The 20,488-nt window shown below is 47.3% G+C and overlaps 1 protein-coding gene across 2 annotated transcripts in view; it reads left to right on the forward strand.

The window, feature by feature from the left end:
* Positions 1 to 3,303: 3,303 nt before the first annotated feature.
* GMDS (GDP-mannose 4,6-dehydratase) overlaps positions 3,304 to 20,488 on the forward strand; it is a 433,606-nt gene continuing 416,421 nt past the window's right edge. The window contains exon 1 of one of the 2 annotated variants that reach the window (XM_075417177.1): positions 3,304 to 3,586. In XM_075417177.1, coding sequence (XP_075273292.1) covers positions 3,509 to 3,586 — 78 coding nt within the window. In that variant the 5' untranslated portion in view covers positions 3,304 to 3,508. The remainder of the gene's footprint in view (positions 3,587 to 20,488) is intronic. The other variant, XM_075417178.1, reaches the window with a different exon arrangement.

Here is a 20,488-nt window from a genome sequence, read left to right on the forward strand (position 1 = left end):
TCTGAAGTTAAAGTAAGGTTACTTCTTTCCTCCAAGCACTCACAACGGATTCACGTGAGAGTCTTAAACCCCACATAGCTACCTTTCCAAATCCCAGTCAGCAATGTGGCCACATCCTCATTCAAACATTGAGATCATCAGGCTTGTGATGTATGTGGTACTCAAGTGTAACAAAATTTCAGTGTGTGGATGTTCTCCTCCTTTTCCCTTTCCCTTAACATTTCACAGAATCACAGAATCACAGAATGGTCGGGGTTGGAAGGGACCTCTGTGGGTCACCTAGTCCAACCCCCTGCCGAAGCAGGGTTTAAGATTGTATTTTTTGTAATCTAATACACTTCAGTCTTTTCCTCCTATTATTCCTTTCTTCCTTACTCTCAGCAACATTCATTTTCTCTTAATTTTCCCTCTCTGCTTCCTCCTTGCTCATTTTCCATTATTTCCTAGTTTAACCAGTTTGACTTTCATGAGCTGTGCTCTCCATTCTTCTTCGCCTGTGATACACGTTTTTATCCACCACCACCAAGCGAATTTCTTCACATCTGTCGTATCTCTTTCTTCCCAGTCCTTGGGGTGGCAGCTTTACAGTTAATGCCACACATGCTATTCTTTTCATCTCCTCAGAGCTTATGAGTCTGTTTACTCGCTGGACATAAAACTTACTGGACACTCTTGCTCACACAAGCGTCTCCTCTTGCAGGGATTCAAGGGGACTGGAGGTGCAGATGTGTGTCAGTCGGCTGTCTCCTCTTCACACAAAGACCTTGCCAGATTTAGAGGCCAGAGCCACCACACAAATGTATGAAAAAGTGATTACAGCGTGGGCAGACATAGCTTTAAGTTAGCTAGTGCATGCAGTGGTGCTGGAAGCAGTGAGAAGACATCAGCGCAGGCTTGCACTCAGAGTGAATATTGATCCTGGTACCCCTGAGGGGTGCTGGTCCAGTTTTCAGCTGCAGCATGTCATAAATCGCTGTTGACACCAGAGCAACTTAGGTAAAATCTAGCACCTGTGCCACAATTGAGCCCTCAGTCTCTTCTGTGAATGTACCTTGGCAGACTACAGTGACAGAACGGTCTTTGTGCTTTCAACCTGGAATGTGCGCCAGTGCATGCCAGGGACAGACCTAGCAGGATTATGGTAGCTGGCTAACGGTGCCTGCAACTATCAGTGCCAGACTTATAAATGGAACAGAAATTCAAACAAGTTAAAGGCTTTTACTTTTTTTGCTTCAGTCAGCTGGAACCTGAACCAGCCTACATCCTGTCTGGCTTCACCTGCCTGTTTCTAGTATTAGCATGGACCAAAAATACAAGTATGAACCCTGCTAAAGTGTTCTCAGCACAGTCTGGCTGAGATGCTCCCCTTGCAGAAGCGACACAGATTGAAGATTTTCAGTGGTGCCCAGTGACAGGACAAGGGGCAATGGGCACAAACTGAAGCAGAGGAAGCTCCAGCTGAACATGAGGAAGAACTTCTTCCCTCTGAGGGTGCCGGAGCCCTGGCCCAGGCTGCCCAGGGAGGCTGTGGAGTCTCCTTCTCTGGAGATATTCCAGCCCCGCCTGGACAAGGTCCTGTGCAGCCTGCTCTGGGTGACCCTGCTTCAGCAGGGGGTTGGACTGGATGACCCACAGAGGTCCCTTCCAACCCCTACTATTCTGTGATTCTGTGATTCTGTAAAGTGACCAAGAAAAGCCTCTCAACTGCACGTGGAAGCCCCAGTGATGGAGGCTCTTCTTCTAGCCCAGCTTCAGGACTCGCATCGTCAGCCCTGCTCACCCCTTCTTGAGCAGAACACAGAAAGAAGGCAAGCTTTACTTTGGAGTACATTTAATGTACTGCCAGCAAAAGCTAGCAATGACAACCTTATCTGGCCACATAAAGGACAGCTTTTGACGTTGTAGCTCATGCATTGCTTTATGCAGCTCTTATCTAGCAGGAGAGGGAATGATCTGTATAAATAAGTCAATAAAGAAAACTTGCTCCCAAATTCCTTCTACTCTCAAATCCAAAGTTTTTAGATAAAAGTAAGTTTTGTGCCGCATTTCTGGTGTGTGGAGTCCTGAAACTCTCAGAATTTTATGTCTACAGTGTCATTTTAACCCTGAGAGGGTGGCATTCGTGTTATTTGTGGTGTCCCTCCTCTTTCGAATCCGAGTTTGTACACCCATAAATCAGCCACTAGTGGAACCAAATCAGCCTGCAGAAGTAGTAGCCAACGTAGCCAGCTTTATAAAACCGCATGTGCCGGGGGAGAAGGCTTCGGAAACAAGACGCAGAAACGGTGCGACTGGGATGACGTCTTGCAACTGAGTAACCGTGACACAACACAGCCTCTCCACTCCCTCACGGACTTTGAGGCTGCGACAGGGGGATCTGAACGGGGAGCGTGGGGAGCAGCGGGCGCAGAAGCACTCGGGGCTGCAGAGCACGGTTCCGCTTGGCAGGCAGCACGCTCCTAGCCGCCACATCCTGGATTTTTATTTTAACTATACTATAGGCTTTCAATGACACAGAGCAATTTTGGACTCCGTGCTGCAATAAGCCATAATAATGGTAAAATTACAGCAATACGCTCGCTGGTGCATGCAGAGGTCCCGCCACCCAAGCGCCCGACGAGGCAGCCCTGGCACCGCAGCCTTCAGGGATTAGCGGTACCTCGCGGGCAGGCCCCTTCCCCCTGGCAGACACAGCAACACGCTGCCTCGGCAAAACAGGGTGCCCATCAGCCTTCCACCAGGAGGAGAAATATTTATTATCGGCCCCTTTTCCAGCAGCCACTGGGTCATTTACTTCCATAGGCGGGAAGGCGGTGTGGGAGGAGCGGCCTTGTCTCCCTGACGGCTGCAGGGCCCTGCGCCTCACAGGGAGCCAGTTTTGAGCCGCGGCTCCGTGCCGCGGCTGGGGTTTGCTCTCGGATGTCTCACACAGGCCCCGGGGGGAGGGCAGCAGGGGCGGCCGGGCGGCGCTGGGCCGCGGGGCTGCGAGGGCCTACGGGCCCCGTCGCTCCGCACGCCTCGGTGCCTCCCGCGCTGCCGCCCGTTCCTCCACGCCGCAGGGGGCGCTGCGCGCTCCGCTCTTCTCACGTGGCGCCGGCGCGTCCTCCTCCACGACACGCGGTCAGGAAGTCGGCGGCCACACAGGCTTGAAGGAAGTGCCGGGGCTCCTGATTGGCTGAGGGGCCGGGCGAGGCGGGGCGAGGCGAGGGGAGGTGTGGCTAAAGCGGAGCGCGAGCCCCCCCAGCCGCCCGGCGGCTGCGCGCATGCGCGGTGGCTGGGCCGGCGGCGGGCGGGCGGGCGGCGGGGCCCCACCTGCGGCCGGGGCGGGGCGGGAGGGCCGGGCGGCGGGAAGCGAGCGCGGAAATGCGGCGGCGGGGGAGGTAACCCCCGGGCGGCGGCGTCATCCCGGGGGCGGCCGGCGTCCTCCCCTCAGCGCCGTGAGCCTTGCCCCCCTCCCTCCGCCCCGGGCTGTCCCCGCACCTGGGCCGCGCCCACCGCCGGCGGGAGGATGGCGCAGGCGGCGCTCGGGGACGGCGGCGAGATGAGCGGCAGGAAGGTGGCTCTCATCACCGGCATCACCGGGCAGGTAACGGGCTTTCCACGCGTGGGGGGCCGGCGCTCCCTGCGGCCGGGGGAATGGGGGGGGGGGGCACGGCCGTGGCGGCGGAGGGGGGCTCGGCGTGGGGCTGGGGTCGCGTTTGCAGGCAGCAGCCACCCCTTCCCACCCCACACCCCACGGGTCAGAGGCGGCCGGGCCGCCCCGGGGTGCGAGGGACTTCCCCGGCTTCACCCACGCGTGGGCAGGGCTGGTTTGCCGGGGGCGGGGGGTTCCTGTGGAGGGGGTTAGGAGTGATTTTCCCTGGGTCTGCGCAAGAGAATCACGGAATCACAGCATGGTCGGGGTTGGAAGGGGCCTCTGTGGGTCACCCAGTCCAACCCCCTGCCCAAGCAGGGTCACCCAGAGCAGGCTGCACAGCACCGCGTCCAGGCGGGGCTTGAATATCTCTAGAGAAGGAGACTCCACAGCCTCCCTGGGCAGCCTGGGCCAGGGCTCCATCACCCTCAGAGTGAAGAAGTTCTTCCTCATGTTCAGCTGGAACTTCCTCTGCTTCAGTTTGTGCCCGTTGCCCCTTGTCCTGTCGCTGGGCACCACTGAAGAGTCTGGCCCCATCCTCCTGACCCCCACCCTGCAGATATTTGGAGGCATTTATCAGGTCCCCTCTCAGCCTTCTCTTCTCCAGGCTGAACGAGCCCAGCTCCCTCAGCCTCTCCTCGTAGGGGAGATGCTCCAGTCCCCTCCTCATCCTCGTAGCCCTCCGCTGGACTCTCTCCAGTAGCTCTTCATCTTTCTTGAACTGGGGAGCCCAGAAGGGTTCGTGGCTTTTACGTCTCGGCTTTGGACTTGTCTTGTAGTCACCTTTACCAGGCTTCTGTAAGAAATTGGCTGAAGCTGTGCTGCGGTGAGGTGTGAAGCCAGCGTCGGTGAGAAGGGAGCCGTGTCCGTGAGGGATAATGCCGGGAGCTGGTGCTGGGACTCTTCATCCTCACGGGCCGCAGAGGTGGAGGTGCCCATGCGACCAGGTTTGCCCTGAGCAGGCTTGTCACCCCGAGGGGCTCTCTGTCACCTGTCCCTTTGCCAGCTGTGTGTTTGCAGTCAGTACCTCCTTCATACCCAGACCCAGTGGGAAAACCATCTCCCCAGGCTGCCTGTTTTGTATTCAGGTGCTTTCATTGCAGCCTCCAATTTTTTCTTTTGACTGTATTACTCATAGGGATAATGATGCTCTCAGAGTCCCGGTGCTTTTTGAGCAGAAGGTGCAGGAGAAAGGTGGCATGGGAAGAAAAATCGCAGTTTCCTGTGGAGCAACTTCTGCACTGTTTAAAAAAAAAATAAAACAAAGGTGTGCTGGTGGTGAGTTTTAACCTGGTGAGACCCGTAGGAGCGTTGGTGTGTGTGGCTTGTAGCTTTTGCTGCTGCACTCCCAACAGGCAGCTTGGATGTTTGGCTGGACCATTTGTCCACACAGAGGTCTGCATTGTGGTGTCTTTGCTGGTGAGTGGGTGCTAAATGAAAGCTATCCTGGACATGCGTAGTCATGGTTGAGGAACACCTTGTTTGGAGTGTAGATGTTGCCCGCTGCCTGGAAAAAAAACGGCTCTACTTGCACATGGCTTATCTCTTGGAGTGCTGAATGACTTCTGCTCAGAGACTGTATCTTCTGTGATGAGTATAACCTATTAAGTAGGTAAGATTGTGTAGGAAGCATTAATGCTTATCCTGGAATCCCAGTGGATTTTTCCTTTATGGCTTGCATGTAATCAGTGATGGCTTCATACGTTGAAGGACTTCTTCACTTTCAGCTGTGACTTGTCACGGTACGCTTGCAGATCCATTTGTGAGGTGCTGGTGTGGATCGTTTAGAAGGCCATGAGCATTATGGAAAAGTACATGGCAAAACATGTTGCTGTCTCGCTGTGAGACAACGTTAGTCGATGCTCTTTTTTCCATCTAGAAGAGTCACCTGGCCTTGGGTGAGGGAGTCAATCCAGAGAACAGTGTCATAGCAGCTTTCAAACGTTGTCCAAGAGAACCTGCACTATGCTTTGAACGTTCACCAGCTGTTGTGTTTTGCCTCCTGATGTCTGTTCTTGTGTGTCCTTGTGACACTCGTTGGTGTGCACCCTTCCCGTGGGTCAGCATCTGTCTGCCAGTAGTGGGCTGAGGAAACCCCTCCAAGTGCCTGTCTGATGAGGACCTATAACTATGTCTGAGAACAGGAAAAACTAATAATCTGTGTGTACTAACATTTTTCCTTGATGCTTATTTTTAGCAAGAGCGCAGTCAGAGCTTTCCCAAGGACCACTTTGGTGCTGTGCGAAGAGTCTTCCAGTTTAGCAGAAGTATGTTTCTCTTCATCAAAGATAGTAAGTTAGAGGCCTCTAGCTACAATGCCCTGATTCTTTCAATGCTGTGTTCTCTGTGTTGTTTTGCTCTACTTCCAAAGCAGCTCTTCCATCTTAATTTAACCTTTGTTAGGCATGTTATTTAGTGTTGGAACGCGTGGAGAACCAGAGCTAGTAAAGGCCTGGGGTACCTGAAAGTTAGCCAGTGAGGCTGGATGCCTTAGTGACAAGACTGTACCAACTCTTGGCTTCAGATGGAAGTTTTGTGTTCAGCATGGCCTCTTCTGGGGTCCTCTAGTCCTCCATAATTTTAAGATCTGCCGCTAGGAGTCCTTGTCCCTTTTTTGTTAGATGAACTCTAAGGAAAGTCACCATAGTACTTGTTCCTTGCCCCTCGTTCACTTCCTTTCTTTATTTTTGCATAATAGCTTTCATTTTATTTGGCGAGGCCTCACCCAGAAATGGGAGACCTGGATTCTGTTTCTTATCGGAGAATAGGCAGACTTGCATGTCCCACCTTCCGGGAAAAAGTCCCAGTGCCTTCTGTGTTTAAACTTAATTACCATGTGTAAAATGTATAAATATGCTGAAGTGGAAGCTAGGGCTCAGGCTCTGTCTTTCCCAGGCGGTTACTGGGCTAAAGAGAGTTGGTCTTCCATTTTCTTCCTTAGAACTGGTGCTCTTTCAGTGTGGGAGATAAAGGCTTGGATCCCTTCAGACTGGGGAACATGTAGAACAGAATCAGATGGTAAACTCCCCCTATTTAAACTGGGCCAGCTCTGCTACAGCAAATTTCTTTTAAAAGAAGTGATTTGGCACAGTTGTATTGTATAAGGAGCTTGCTTTGTTTGCATGTGGCCAGTGTACTTAAAGTATTTGCTGAACTACGGCCCTGTAGTGCCTGGTTCCTGGAACAAGGGTAGGTGGGAGATAAGTATTGAGCTAACTGGGCTGTGACAATACTAGACAAGTGTAGAGTTGTGCTTTTGTCTTGAGAGGACTCTCTGGCCAAACTAGATGCTGCTTGGAACTGTAGCAGCCCTTCTTGAGTTGAGATGATGCTGCAGCAAGTATGCTTAATCAGAGTGTTGAAATTGGACAACTCATTTTATTTTTCAGTCCTTCTGTACAGGCATGAACATCTTGATTGTCCATCTTTTCCCACCAACAAAAGAAGTGATTTTGTTTCTGCTGTGAGGGAGTAAGAACTGAGCTCAGGTAGGGTTATATTTTGACAATGGGGCAACTGACCGACAAATGCAGCTTTTAACTGAAATATACCATGGAGATAAGGCACAGCTGTAACTTGTGCTTTATGGGCTTTGAATGGGAGTCATAAAACCTTGCCACATGCCGGAAGAGGATAGGCTGTTTGCACAAGTTCTTCTGCGTAGGGAGTGACTGGGGGCTTGTGCCGTGTGCCAGCTTACTGCACCTGTTAATAAAACCAGTTCACGTGGCTTGCTTCTCTGCTAGATACAAGATAATAAAAGGCCAGGTCTCTGAGAGGGTGGATATGTGATAGGAAGGTGCTTTTGTGACCGCTGGCCAAACAACAGAAGGGAGTTTGCAATATGCATGGTGAAGCCACAAGGGAAAACTAATTCTGTAATTGTATGAATCGGGACTCAGATGGCATTCTGGCTGCAAGGGCTGGGCCTTAGTCTCTATGAAATCAAAGCAGATAATTGAACCTCTGCAAATTCTGCATTTACCCGTGGGCTGAGAGTGAAATCAGTATTGTTCTGCTACTTGCACCACTGATAAGAGACTCTAAGCATGTAGCCAGTGGTGCTGTATACTGCTTTTGCAGTATTGAGATTTCCCTTATCTCCCTTCTGCCACCACAGCAGTGGCATAAACAGCACTTCACTGTTTTGCTAAAATGACTTCCAGAGCAAGGCAGTTGCTGTGGCTGGATGGATAAAGCATTTCTGAACCGTCATGTAGGTATTGGTCTGCTGAGAGGCTACTTGCGAGTTACACATAGCACTTTTTTTTTTTTCTTCATTTAAGGAAAAGTATTTCAAGTGATACAGGCTTGTGCATATTAAAATGAAAATATTTTTTTACGAAACTATGATGTGACTCTTAATGGAAGAGGGTTTTCACGATGCAAAATAGGTGTGCTGGACTCTTCAAACATTGGTACCAAGTATAACTAACAACTTCAATTCCAGATATGCATATATGTCTCCTATTTGGGGAAGCTGCTAAAGCAGTACTTTTCAACAGCATTGTTTTCTAGGCACTGTGACTAAATATCCATTAAAGTTGCATTTAAATGCCTTTCTGGAAAGTCTGATTGCACTGCAATCAGTCTGATTGTCTTTCTGTATCCTGGTGCTTGTCAGAGTGTTTAGATATTTGACTTCTTGGAGAAATAACCAAGAAATATTCAAGCTGAGTAACTACGAGGTTGTATGTTGATATTTTTACTTTTCCCCTTCAGTCCCTGGATTATGAGCAGTGAATAAAATCTGTCTTGTGTCTGGTGCTGTGCTGCTTTACTTGGAGAGACAGCAAGGTAAGAGTTTGTAGACAAAGGTCATTCAACAGGTACTTAAAGCTCCATTTTGAATGAAGCGATGCACTAGAACATGAATAACAACAGATGGCCAGAGGCTATTGCAAATTGTAGCTGAAGAAAGCAGTTGTGTTTCTGCTTTGTGAGAGCTCTTACAGCAGCAGCACTAGCACCAGCTGCTGCTCCCGTGCCTGCGGTTCAGTCAAATTCAACTGCCCTTTGGTCCTTAAGGTAGCAGCCTCAGAAATTTCAACCAAGCACCGAGATAGTGTAAATATGACTGACGAGTGAGCGTGGACACCGAAATGCAAGAACATTCTCTTTGATGTAGGTAGAATATGGGCTCTGCCTCTGTCTTTCTGGTATCAGCAACTGATTGAACTTCTGATGGCCTTTGTTATTCCTGCGACACACCAAACCCCTATACGTGTGTACTGCAAGTTTTATGCCGGTGTTACAGCTCATGGTTTGAGAAAGGCTAACTGTGTTGGGGAGGGAGGGGGGAAGATACTGAGAAAGCAGGATTTGCAGTTGTGAATTGAGGTTAAGTGTTTTTTTTTAAATCTGGCTGTTGAGAATGAAACCAAGCAAGACAACTTCTGTGGGGCAAACGACCAGTGATAAGAGAACATGGCTCATTGCTTGGTGGCTAAAGAAAAGTAAGGAATAGCTGGTATGGAGTGTGACTATAAACCTCTGATAATCGGTGACTAAAACAACTTTCTTGGAGAGGAGTTGTAAAGGAAATGGTTAAACAACTTTTTAGAAAAGCTTCTTTTTTAACTATAATGATCAAGTGGTGAGGTGTGAATCTTTGTCCCTGGGGAGCGTGTTTTATACCTGGAAGGCAGATATAGAGAAACAGTATAGCTTGTACTAGAGAGAGGATATTGGTTTGTCAGGTAAAGGATTGTTTTTCTGCATAGAAATAGGTGGATAGCTTTTGCTGAAACTGGCTAAAGCTAAATATTAGCATTGCAGCCTTTTCATTGAAACAAATATTGTCTTGGTTTCTGGCTAAAGCTAAATATTAGTATTTATATGCTGCCTTTTCAACCAAGACAATATTTGTTTAAATGAAACCAGGTACTCTATTTCAATTGCTGTCTCTGAGTGAGAGCTTCAGACATGTTGAACATCCTTATCTTAGTTTGAGGATGCAGGGATATCGGAACAATAATTTGGTCACAAACTGAAATATGAGAAACTTCATTTAAACTTGAGAGGGTGTGTGGTGTTTGGGGCTTTTTTTGGAGGGTGGTTTTGTTTTAAATGATGAGGGTGGTCAAGCACTGGAGCAGACTGCCCAGAGAAGTTGTCGAATATCTGTCTCCAGTTATTCAAAACCAAGCTGGACATGGCCCTGAGCTACCTGCTCTGGGTGACCCTGGCTTGAGCACAGATCTTGGACTGGGTGATCCACAGAAGTCCCTTCCAACGTAAACTCGTATGATTCTGTGAGTCCTCCACAGTATCAGAAGTTGAACACCAGCAGTTTGTGACAAAGTGGCTTAAGTGGCTTGTTGAAAACTCTGCAGCAAATGAGTAGTAGCTGTGGCATGAAACCCAGGCTTGCCTAGAATGTCATTCCAGGTCTTTCTTTTTACAGGATTTAAATAACAAGCATTTCTGGTGAGTTTCATCCAAAACTCTTGAGAGAAAGGTGTGTTTTTTGAAAAGTGTTATAACTTTGAATTGAGAGACTAGAATATTATCTGAAAACAGAGGTCCTATTTTTAGAAAGATACCTGAATTGCTATTGTCTTGGCTCACTCTTTGAAGGGAGGAGGGTTACCAGGTAGTGGAATTCAGCTAATGCTTCTTACCAAAGCGATCTGTCGGTGCGTGGTCCAATGCTTTTCTTTCATATGTGTTTGATGCTGTATGACAATATGTGCAAACTGGCAGAGCTTTTGTGTTCTCCAAGAACTGGGAGTCTGAGACATTGGCTGCTCTCTGTCCCTGCTTGGAGGAGCCTAGCTGTACTCCACTGCCTTTCAGAATAGCGCAATTAGTGGTGGTGTTTGAACAGAAGTGAGCTGGAAGATGTTACTGGTAAAGTATGGCTGATAAAGGATTAGTTCATGTATGTCTTGATGTATTAACTTCCCTTTTTTCTTTTCATCTTTGCACAGCTTTGCTCAGTGTTTGTGACTGCCAGTGAAGTCTATTCTCTAGTTGCTTGCTGGAGAGGGAAGTTCTGGTAGCCTGGCTCAGCTAGCAGTTATTAACTCAAGGACCAGTGCAGGCAATCAGATTCCTTGTGTTTGAACAGGATATGTACAGGATGTGGGCTGAAAAACATTGTGAACAGCAAGTGAATTATAAGGTACTGTATACTGTGATGTGTACCTGCTGTGAAAGTAGATAAAATACCGAGAATGTTCCAGAAAATATAAAAAGATAAAGTTCATGTTCCCAGTGCTAAGGTGTGAAACGGATAGAAGCGTTGGTACCCAGTTTAGGTTTGGGAAGCTGACTTCCTCCAAGCAGTGTTTCTCGTGAAAGCTTCTGATGCTGTGCATAGCCATGGGGGTCTATGGCTGCTGCTGCTCAGACTGACAAGGAGAGCAGAATATCCCATTGCCAGCAGCGTGCTACTTGCTCTGTCTTGGGTTTTTCTGGTTTGTGGGTTTTTCATTTGATGAAGATTGGTATCTATCAGTGTAGACAGAACCTGTATTTCTGTTTCCTAAGTTTTTAAAGAGTTGAAGCATCCTTTTCTCTATGTACTGACAGCCAATCCAAACTGGTGAGAACTGTGAAAACCTTTTTCCTGTGACTTTATATCCTCTCCCACTAAGTTTTGGTCTTTTCTCCTCTGATTGTCTCTTTCAGATCCTTTTGGCTGTTGAGCTTTCTGCGCAAGGGAGTCAGTTTTAGAAAATAGATAGCTATGCAGAAGGACAAGGAAAATGGAGTACTTAAACCTGCAGTGGCCTGTGTGAAGAACACATCCAAGGTTACCACTCTGATCCATGTAATCCGAGGAAGCTGAATAAAAAGTTTTTCAGTGAAGTTATGATGCTGGTATTCATCCTAGTGGTGCTTGCTGTTGCCCCCAGCTTATTTCTCTAAGGAGTATTGGGACTGAGTTTCTTTGTACTTACCTACGCTTTTGTTTATTCTGGGAGGCAGGAAGTACGTTTTCTCTTGACAGTTTCTAGCAACTTTATCCCAGCTTCTTCCGACTTTTGGGTCTGGAGTGAAGTCCTGATTAGGTACCGGTTCTTACAATGTATGAGCTCTGCTTCCCCTACACTGTTGCAGCACAACTCAGGCTTATTTTGGAAACCATGGTTTCCTTGAAGCGCTAGGTGAGCAACAACACAAGAGCAAGTCAGCAGTGTGGTAGAAGTCTCATTTCTCCTCTCACAGGTGTGTGCACTCTCTTGCTCTAAATCTTTTCTTGCAACTTTGGTTGTTTTTTTAGCCAAGTGAGCAAAATAAAAGATTTTTTTTCTCAATATTTTTGTCACCTCTTGTTTCTTTCGTATGAATTAACTGATTGTTTTTTCAGGATCTCAGCTGAGGAATTCCTCTGGGTCACATGTATATGCACTGGGGGATGCAGTTGTGTCCGGAATTTTCAGTTAAGCAAAGCTATAGGAGATGAGGTGAAAGAGTGGAATTTTCTCCAGTCTCCTCCAACTTACTGAAGTCCCTATGGCTTGTTCTGGTCCTAGGGTGGGCACAGACTTCACAGTCTAAATCCATAATGAAGCTTTTGTAAAGTGTGCCAAGCCAGTTGACGTCAACTAGTTTATCTGTTGTCATCTGTGTGTTTTACATGTGTTGTTAAGTAACTGAACTTCCTTGTATGCAATGTAAATGTTGCAACAGCTTTTCTTCTCACTTATTCACAAATACACACAGAGTAGCATACCTAGGGCAGGGTTCCTTCTTTAGGAGGTTTTCTTATTTGTCTCTTTTTCTAAATGGGAAACATTAATTTTGATTAGTAACTCAAATGTCATCTGACAGTAAATTAAGCCTAAGGACATGTCCGTTGACTTCATGATCTGGTTGCAGTTAGTTCAGTGCAAAGTACCATGGAAGAGCTTTTAATACAGTACCCTGAGACAACTCTGTTGCGTTGAAAACGGTACGCCTTGCATCGTGCAGTCAAATTGAAGTTGACAATGTCACAGCACCTTTGTAGTGACGCCCAGCTAAGCACAGTGACCCAACAGGTATGTCAGCCACAAAAATGTGCTTGTCTTGGGTGTGGGATGCCACGGATCTTGGCTTTTTGCAAAGAGGTTTCAAGTAGATAAACTAGTTTGTGCTGTGTTTGACGTTTTTCAACACCTTTGAAATAACAGGAAGAAAATATGCTTGTATTGGAAAAATCTGACCATTAAATATTGGTAAGAGACAGTCAATTTTTGTGAATGGTTTCTGTGAGGCTTTGCTTTAGCTGTCAATTGACTTATTTATCGCTGCTTGGAAATGGATAGTGAGGGGACTGGAGGATGGTGAGGGGACTGGAGCATCTCCCCTACGAGGAGAGGTTGAGGGAACTGGGCTTGTTCAGCCTGAAGAAGAGAAGGCTGCGAGGGGACCTTATAAATGCCTACAAATATCTGCAGGGTGGGTGTCAGGAGGATGGGGCCAAGCTCTTTTCAGTGGTGCCCAGTGACAGGACAAGGGGCAATGGGCACAAACTGAAGCAGAGGAAGTTCCGTCTGAACATGAGGAAGAACTTCTTCCCTCTGAGGGTGACGGAGCCCTGGCCCAGGCTGCCCAGGGAGGTTGTGGAGTCTCCTTCTCTGGAGATATTCCAGACCCGCCTGGACGCGGTCCTGTGCAGCCTGCTCTGGGTGACCCTGCTTGGGCAGGAGTTGGACTAGATGACCCACAGAGGTCCCTTCCAACCCCTACTATTCTGTGATTCTGTGATTCTGTGAAATCCTTCTTAAATGAGAATTCCTACAGCCTGTGGTGAAATCCAACGCAGAGGGGGAAAAAATTGCCACGTTGAATGCCTAGTTGGGTGCTTTTGCTGTAAGGAGAAGATAGCTTGTCTCTGCTGCATATCTGACACCTGCGTAGCTATTGAATATCTGCCTCTTGGCTTTTTTTCCTCTTCCATGTTCCTGAGGAGGGGATGTTCTTTGAATGCGTTGTGTAATGACATACAAAGCTCTAAGGCTCCACCTTCCAGGGCAGTGCTGAAGCATGTGGTAACATGGGCTGTCAGGTCTATGGTATCCGTTCTTGTGCTTTCAGAGGCACGTTGAGGTAGCAGGTTACCGTATTGCAATGGAAGCCTCAGACTACCCAAAGATCCCCACCAAAATCAGAAAACACGTAGCAACTTGAAAGGAGTAGATAATTCTCTTGTATCCTAGAATGTCTGAACCCATGCCACAAGTATCTTGAATGTATTTACCGTTTTGTGAATGGAAATAAGCCTTTCCCAAGGCATGCAGAATGGTATGTAGGCCTAGAAGGAAATAAAACCTGCAGTCAGGCAGGAAATACTCCTGACTGCTCCTGTACATACCTCATTTCTGATTTTTATGCTTCTAGTTTGGTAGGCTGCAGTCCCTTCTGACTGCTACTGTAGTCCCTACCTGTATACTTCTGTTGGTGCCGTTCTGGAAGTGGGCAGCAACCTCTGACAGTTGAGGCTGCTGCTTACCAGGTAGCTGGCGTGCTGTCATGGGGTGCTGTCAGTTATTTTGTTTGCTTTTTTACTAGCAATTGCTCTGTGCACGCAGGATCTCTTCAGGTGCGTTAGCAATGGTTGGCTTCATCAGTGGTCCTGGTGGTGACCTGTAGCTGCTTCTTGATGCGCTTTTTCTTTTAGAGAGATAAGGAACAGCCGCTCTCTTAGGCTGCTGGTTGGCATCCCTGCCTTCTTTAGCACTGACAACGATCTCTAAAAGCATAAACGTTGCTGTGGAGCAGGTTTGTTTTTGAAATGCTGAAATTTCTGGCTGTGCTTGCTGGATTTAATACCACGAAATAATTGTGGTTTTGATGTCAGTGTAACTTTTCCCATGATTACACAGTAGCAGTCTTTCAACATACTCCTGCCAAATTTTAGCATGTTGTTTGCCTATGAAATTAGATTACTATTAAAATCCTACAAGATGCACAGTATAAAGGGGATACAGAGCTCTTCAGACCTGCATGCCAAGTGTATATTCTTCCATCTTCTAGGTGACTTTGTGAGGTATCTGTGTTCTGGGGGAATGCTTAAGAAGACACAGCCCAGAAGCTTCTTTGCTGGTGCCAATTTGGCCGTCACTGGGCAGGCGTTGCGCTGCTGAAGCCTAAGCCGAGTCTGTAGCAGTAGAATTTCGCAGCCTCTTTGCTTACAAGTTGTTGGGATTTTTTTCCCCTCAGTGTTTATGGTGGTACTGGAAGCTGTTTCAGAATCTGGCTGGCCTTTGAACAGCAGCAGAAAGCTCTGTGGTTGTAGGTCGGGAGGCTTAGTAGCATACATAATTTTATTTTTGAAGGTGAAATAAAGTCGGAGGACTAGTCTTGAAGATGGGAAGGCAAGAAGTCTTAAAGACTAAGAATTAAACTTGAGTTTCAGCCCTTGCCAGCCTGTTTTGGCGAAATAGTCATCCTCCCAGCTGATCCGAGACTGCAAGCTTTCAGCTGCGTGGTTTTGCTCCATGTGTTTGATTTCTTAAAGTTCTGAAGATCACCTGATAGGCATTAAATGTTCAAATGTTCCTATGTTTTTATTGCAGCCCTTTATAGTTGAATATATAATGCAACTGCTTCAGTCCTTCCTCTGCATTTTATAGGATTTTTTTTGCTTATTTGAGAGTTCTTCATTAGTTGAAAATGACGTAGGACTCTCGATACTGTGTCTCCAAAAGGACACTTGCTGCATTTGTTGGCAATGTCTTTGTACTTTCATACCCTTGCAGTTAGGCTGGATCACTATTTAGTCATAGTATAAAAAACCCCACCTTTGTGGAAATGCATTATTATGCTGGATTTTTGATTTGTGAGGTGTAGTGGCATTTCAAATCATTACATTGTCTGTTGCTTTTCTTGTTTAAACAGTATGAGAGGCTGGACTTTCTTAAAATTGGAAACTAACTCAGATGGGGAAATACTGCCTGCTAATTCCTTTTACAGTGCAGTTCAGCTCTGTCAAACTCTTGGTTTTAATCAGACCCCAGGATCTCACACCTATCTGTTGTTTTGATCAATTAAAGGGAAGTGCAACAACAGACTTGGCAAATTGGAAGAGAACCGTAAGTGCAGTAAAATTCCCTAAGTAATGATGCTGTGGTTTTGGTTTTGATAAACTGAATGAACTGTAAAATGATGATTTAATTTATTTTTGGTTAACGTGAAGGTGTGTGAAGCAGGAAATGAGAGCGCACACATGCGTTCGAAATATGCAGGTTCCCCACCAGTTAATGCTGTAACTAGTACTTGCAGTGGTGGACGTACAGCCTACTCCTGACAGTAAGTAGGCTGAATTTCTCCCAGAATTACTTGGTATGACTTCCAAAACATGGGGGGAAACTTTAATTAATTGAAGCCATTTCATTTCCTCTGTAGGAACCTGTGTTACTGGCGATGGGTTCTGTCATCTCAGGCGGGAACCTTCTTGCTTACCTGTCTCTACACCTGAGCGAGCTGTCCAGGCAGCTGTGCTGAGGAGTGAGAACCCTCTAGCTGCTTGTGAGCCCAGGCTTGTTTGAGCAAGTTCAGGTGCCTACCTTGGGGTGAGAAGACCCGTGCTGTGAATTGTGTTGGCTGTATGCATGTCTGCTCCGTTGAGCGTGAGGGGTGCTGAGGGTGACTGCCTGGGACTTCTGCTTGTGTTGTCCTGAGCAGCACTTCATCTTGCAGTGAGGAAGTGTTTATTTTATCCGAAGCACTCTGAGATAAGCAAAGGTGACAGAATTTGATTACTTGTGTTGTTTCTTCTAGCAAGAAGAGTGCATTGTGCAGTAAATGTGTGTATATGCAATTAAAGGAATGGGGACTGAGTGCTTTCACAGGTGCTGCTCCTGTGAGCCTGCTGCTTTGGGGTTGATGTGAAGAGGAACAGTGCTCCCAGATTGCTGCCTGCCTCCTCAGCACCCTCCGCGCACCGGCGTGTTTTATTTCCTCCTTGTCTGGCCGCGGTGATGTGTCTTATGTTGTGACTTTGATGTGAAACCATGCTTCCAGCCAAAAATGTAATGGTTTTGCTTCCAAAACTCTCAGGTATTTTTGTCTATTGGTTCACTGAGACTGTGGCATTTCAGTGTGAGCTAACAACTGTCCGTGTTCCCCTTGTAAAACTTCCCTGGAACTACTTAGAAATGTTGGCACCCACTGTATGGCCTCTGTGTGGTGAAGGACAGGATGGGGCTGGTTTATAGCCCTTGATGGTAGGGAAAGGGTGGCCAAAAACCAGTTAGAGAGATTCTTTTGAAGGAAGTACCAGCCCATGTTTCTGATGAAGGTCTGAAATCTGGTGAGTGATTCAATATGCTGGCTGAAAATAATGTCACCAGTTTGATCTTGACCAGTTCTTGACTTTCAGTGGGGGTAGTTTTGATGATATTTTTTTTTTTAGTTGCTTTCACTAAGACATAATTTGAAATTATGGGAATGGCATTGGCTAGTTATCAACTCAGATATCTTTTTTTTTAATAAAACCGACACCTCTCAATAAGGCTTAAAAGATTGCTCAACATTTTGTGTGTGTATTCAGCTTTCTCTCTGCGTTTGGGACTGAGGGAAAGATGGACGAGGGGAGGGTTTATAAATCTACAGAATTTGTCAGGTACATTGCCTTTAGGTCTTTCTAGTTCCACATGTTTGTCTGATTATCTTAATGAGGAGGCTTCATTTTACTGTGAGATCAGGGGAAAAGATGTGGGAAAGGCCAGGAGGAAAAACAACTCTTGTGTCTGTCTCTGCAGTGGGACTGTACTGCCTTTGGCGTTGTGTGTGGCAGAAACATCGCTCAGTTCATAGGTTAGGGAGTGGGGAAATCAGACTGTTAAAATTCAGTGTTTAATTCAATCACCTTACTAAATATGACAACTAGAAGACATTGCAGCTTTTTCCACGCTGAGGCAGTCAAGGATGCTAGCCTTCTACGCTAGTCTGTAATATTTATCATAATTAAACTTAGTAGCTAAACAGAATAAAATCCTGCAGTATGCCTGATGCATCAAAACACACTGGGAAGAAGTTCTTTTGGATTCTGGTCGTGTTCTGTTTCTGGTTTGACTGCTGTTTAAATAAAAAGAAGATGCTCTTCTGGCAGGACCTTTTCAGTAGTATATCTGTAGAGTATGTTTCTTTAAAATGCTGGATTTCTCATGTTTGGGACAGATGTGGGTCCTGTGCCAGCGTGAGCGGGGCTTTTAATTTTCTGCATGCACAGGGCCAGTCACTCGTTGCTTATTTTCAGTTACAGATTTCCTTGCTTGAAGAATCTCCAATGGTGCCTTTTCAAACGTAAATCTGTTAACGCCGTTCTGTGTTTCAGCAGCCAAGTTACGAGGATCTGTAGCTGTGAGCTGTGTGTTAGCGCACGCTTTCCTCGGCGTACCTCGAACTCGCGAAGAACCGGTGCCAAAGCAGAAAAATCACACGCTCTTATTTCTCAGGTTTTTGTGCTCTACCAAGTTTCTGTCTCGCAGTATTTGCCAAGCTGTCTTTTAAGGTGTAGTCCTACTTGGCAATGATTATATCCAAAAACGACTTGCAAATTCTGCGTCTTGCTGTTTGGAGATTATGCGTTAAAATATGGTTGACTCTTGCTTTTTACCCAGTGAAAACAGAAACTGTGCTCCCTGTGGGTGCAGGCGCAATAGCCTTGCTCCTGCCGAAGGCCGTTTTTACAGCTGGGTGTTAAAGTCAGGAAAATCAAACTGCTGACACAGCCTTAATCACGGTGCCACAAGTAGCACTTCTTTGGGTTTGTGTGACGGCTTCATTGGCACCATTAATCGCAGGCTTCTTACAGGTGTGCGTGTATAATAACTCTTACAGACAACACTTGGTAAGTTTTCAAATGAATCACGTTAATTCCAGGATTAATTTTTGCACAGAGACCTTTTGACTCTTTTTTTTTTTTTCCTTACGAGGTTTTTGGTCGTAAAAATCCATATGTTGAAAATGTTCGTTACTTTTAATTCTTCAAGTGCAGCTTTGCGTTAGGGGTTGGAAAACAGAAGGAAAGCTGGCTTGCCTGTGACGGTGGGCAGCCTCACTCGAGCTGATGGGTTCTGTAGTGAGCGTCCTCGGAAAAAAACACTCTTTTTCTGGTCTGCCATGGCTGCTTGGCTGGTGGGATGGTGTAGGAGGTGTAGCTGCAGCATTACCCTCTTGAGGGAATAGTATTGAGGGAATACCAGGTGTAGTAAGACTGTGAAGAAAAGCCCGGATGCTTCTTACCTGCTGGAGAGCAGCTCTGCGGAGAGGGACCTGGGTGTCCTGGTGGATGACAGGGTGACCATGAGCCAGCAGTGTGCCCTGGCTGCCAAGAAAGCCAAGGGGATCCTGGGGTGCATCAAGAAGAGAGTGGCCAGCAGGTCGAGGGAGGTTCTCCTTCCCCTCTACTCTGCCCTGGTGAGGCCCCATCTGGAGTACTGTGTCCAGTTCTGGGCTCCCCAGTTCAAGAAAGATGAGGAGCTACTGGAGAGAGTCCAGCGGAGGGCTACAAGGATGAGGAGGGGACTGGAGCATCTCTCCTACGAGGAGAGGCTGAGGGAGCTGGGCTTGTTCAGCCTGGAGAAGAGAAGGCTGCGAGGGGACCTAATAAATGCTTATAAATATCTGCAGGGTGGGTGTCAGGAGGACGGGGCCAGACTCTTTTCAGTGGTGCCCAGCGACAGGACAAGGGGCAACGGGCACAAACTGAAGCAGAGGGAGTTCCGTCTGAACATGAGGAAGAACTTCTTCCCTCTGAGGGTGATGGAGCCCTGGCCCAGGCTGCCCAGGGAGGCTGTGGAGTCTCCTTCTCTGGAGATATTCCAGACCCGCCTGGATGCGGTCCTGTGCAGCCTGCTCTGGGTGACCCTGCTTGGGCAGGGGGTTGGACTGGGTGATCCACAGAGGTCCCTTCCAACCCCAACCATGCTGTGATTCTGTTTCAGACACCAGCAGGCACCACTGAACGCAGCAGTAAGGCTTTCCTCAGCTGTCTCTGGGTGTGTGTACGGATGCCTCGTGCCTTCAGCAGAGCAGATGATGGAAGGCAGGGCTTGCTGCTGCTCCCCCTTGGGCCTGGCGTACGCGGTGGGGTTAGGAGGACAAAGCAGTGACTGTGCAGAGCGTGAGTCTGGAACAGCTTAGGTGGCCGTAGTTGCTCCTCAGACGGCTTGGAGAGGCACCCTCTGTGGAGTGGACTGTAAAACCTGTTTTTCTGTTGTACAGTGGTGGTTGAGCCCCGTTTTAAAGCAGCTGAGGACTGGCGTGGTGCCTGTACCAGGTAGTTCCGCTCAGTGCAATAATACACCGGGATGTAATTATCTCGCCCTCTGGAGAAACTGAACTGAGAGTACCTTGTTTCAGAAGAGGGCAATTTTCTGTGTGTGGGTCCTGGCATCTATAAAGCAAACAAGTCTTTGTTCAACTCCAGTTAAAACCTCTTTGGGGCTGCTGTTGAAACACGGCTGGCAGACATGGTATGGTACCGATACGCTTCTCTTTCCCCCTCATCTGTACCTGAGCTTGCTGACATCTAAAAAATGCATGTGAGGTTTATTTGCAAATGATTACTTTTTAATATGGATTTCAGAAATGTATTGGATACTGTAGCATGCGTGTGTATATAGTTGCACCTTTAAACAGTTCAGGTAACAGTGAGGTTGTGGAGTCTCCTTCTCTGGAGATATTCAAGACCTGCCTGGACAAGGTCCTCTACAGCCTGCTCTGGGTGACCCTGCTTCGGCAGGGGGTTGGACTGGGTGACCCACAGAGGTCCCTGCCAACCCCGGCCATTCTGTGATTAATGAAGTAGTTGATCCAGATTTAGCTGAAATTTATTATTAGGCTTTTAAGAGCTTTCGTAGGAGGAATGGCTTGATTAGCATGGAAACCAGCCTTGCAGAATGAACATTCCTA

The sequence above is a fragment of the Opisthocomus hoazin genome, chromosome 3 (genome assembly GCF_030867145.1).
Source record: "Opisthocomus hoazin isolate bOpiHoa1 chromosome 3, bOpiHoa1.hap1, whole genome shotgun sequence".
Taxonomy (NCBI): domain Eukaryota; kingdom Metazoa; phylum Chordata; class Aves; order Opisthocomiformes; family Opisthocomidae; genus Opisthocomus; species Opisthocomus hoazin.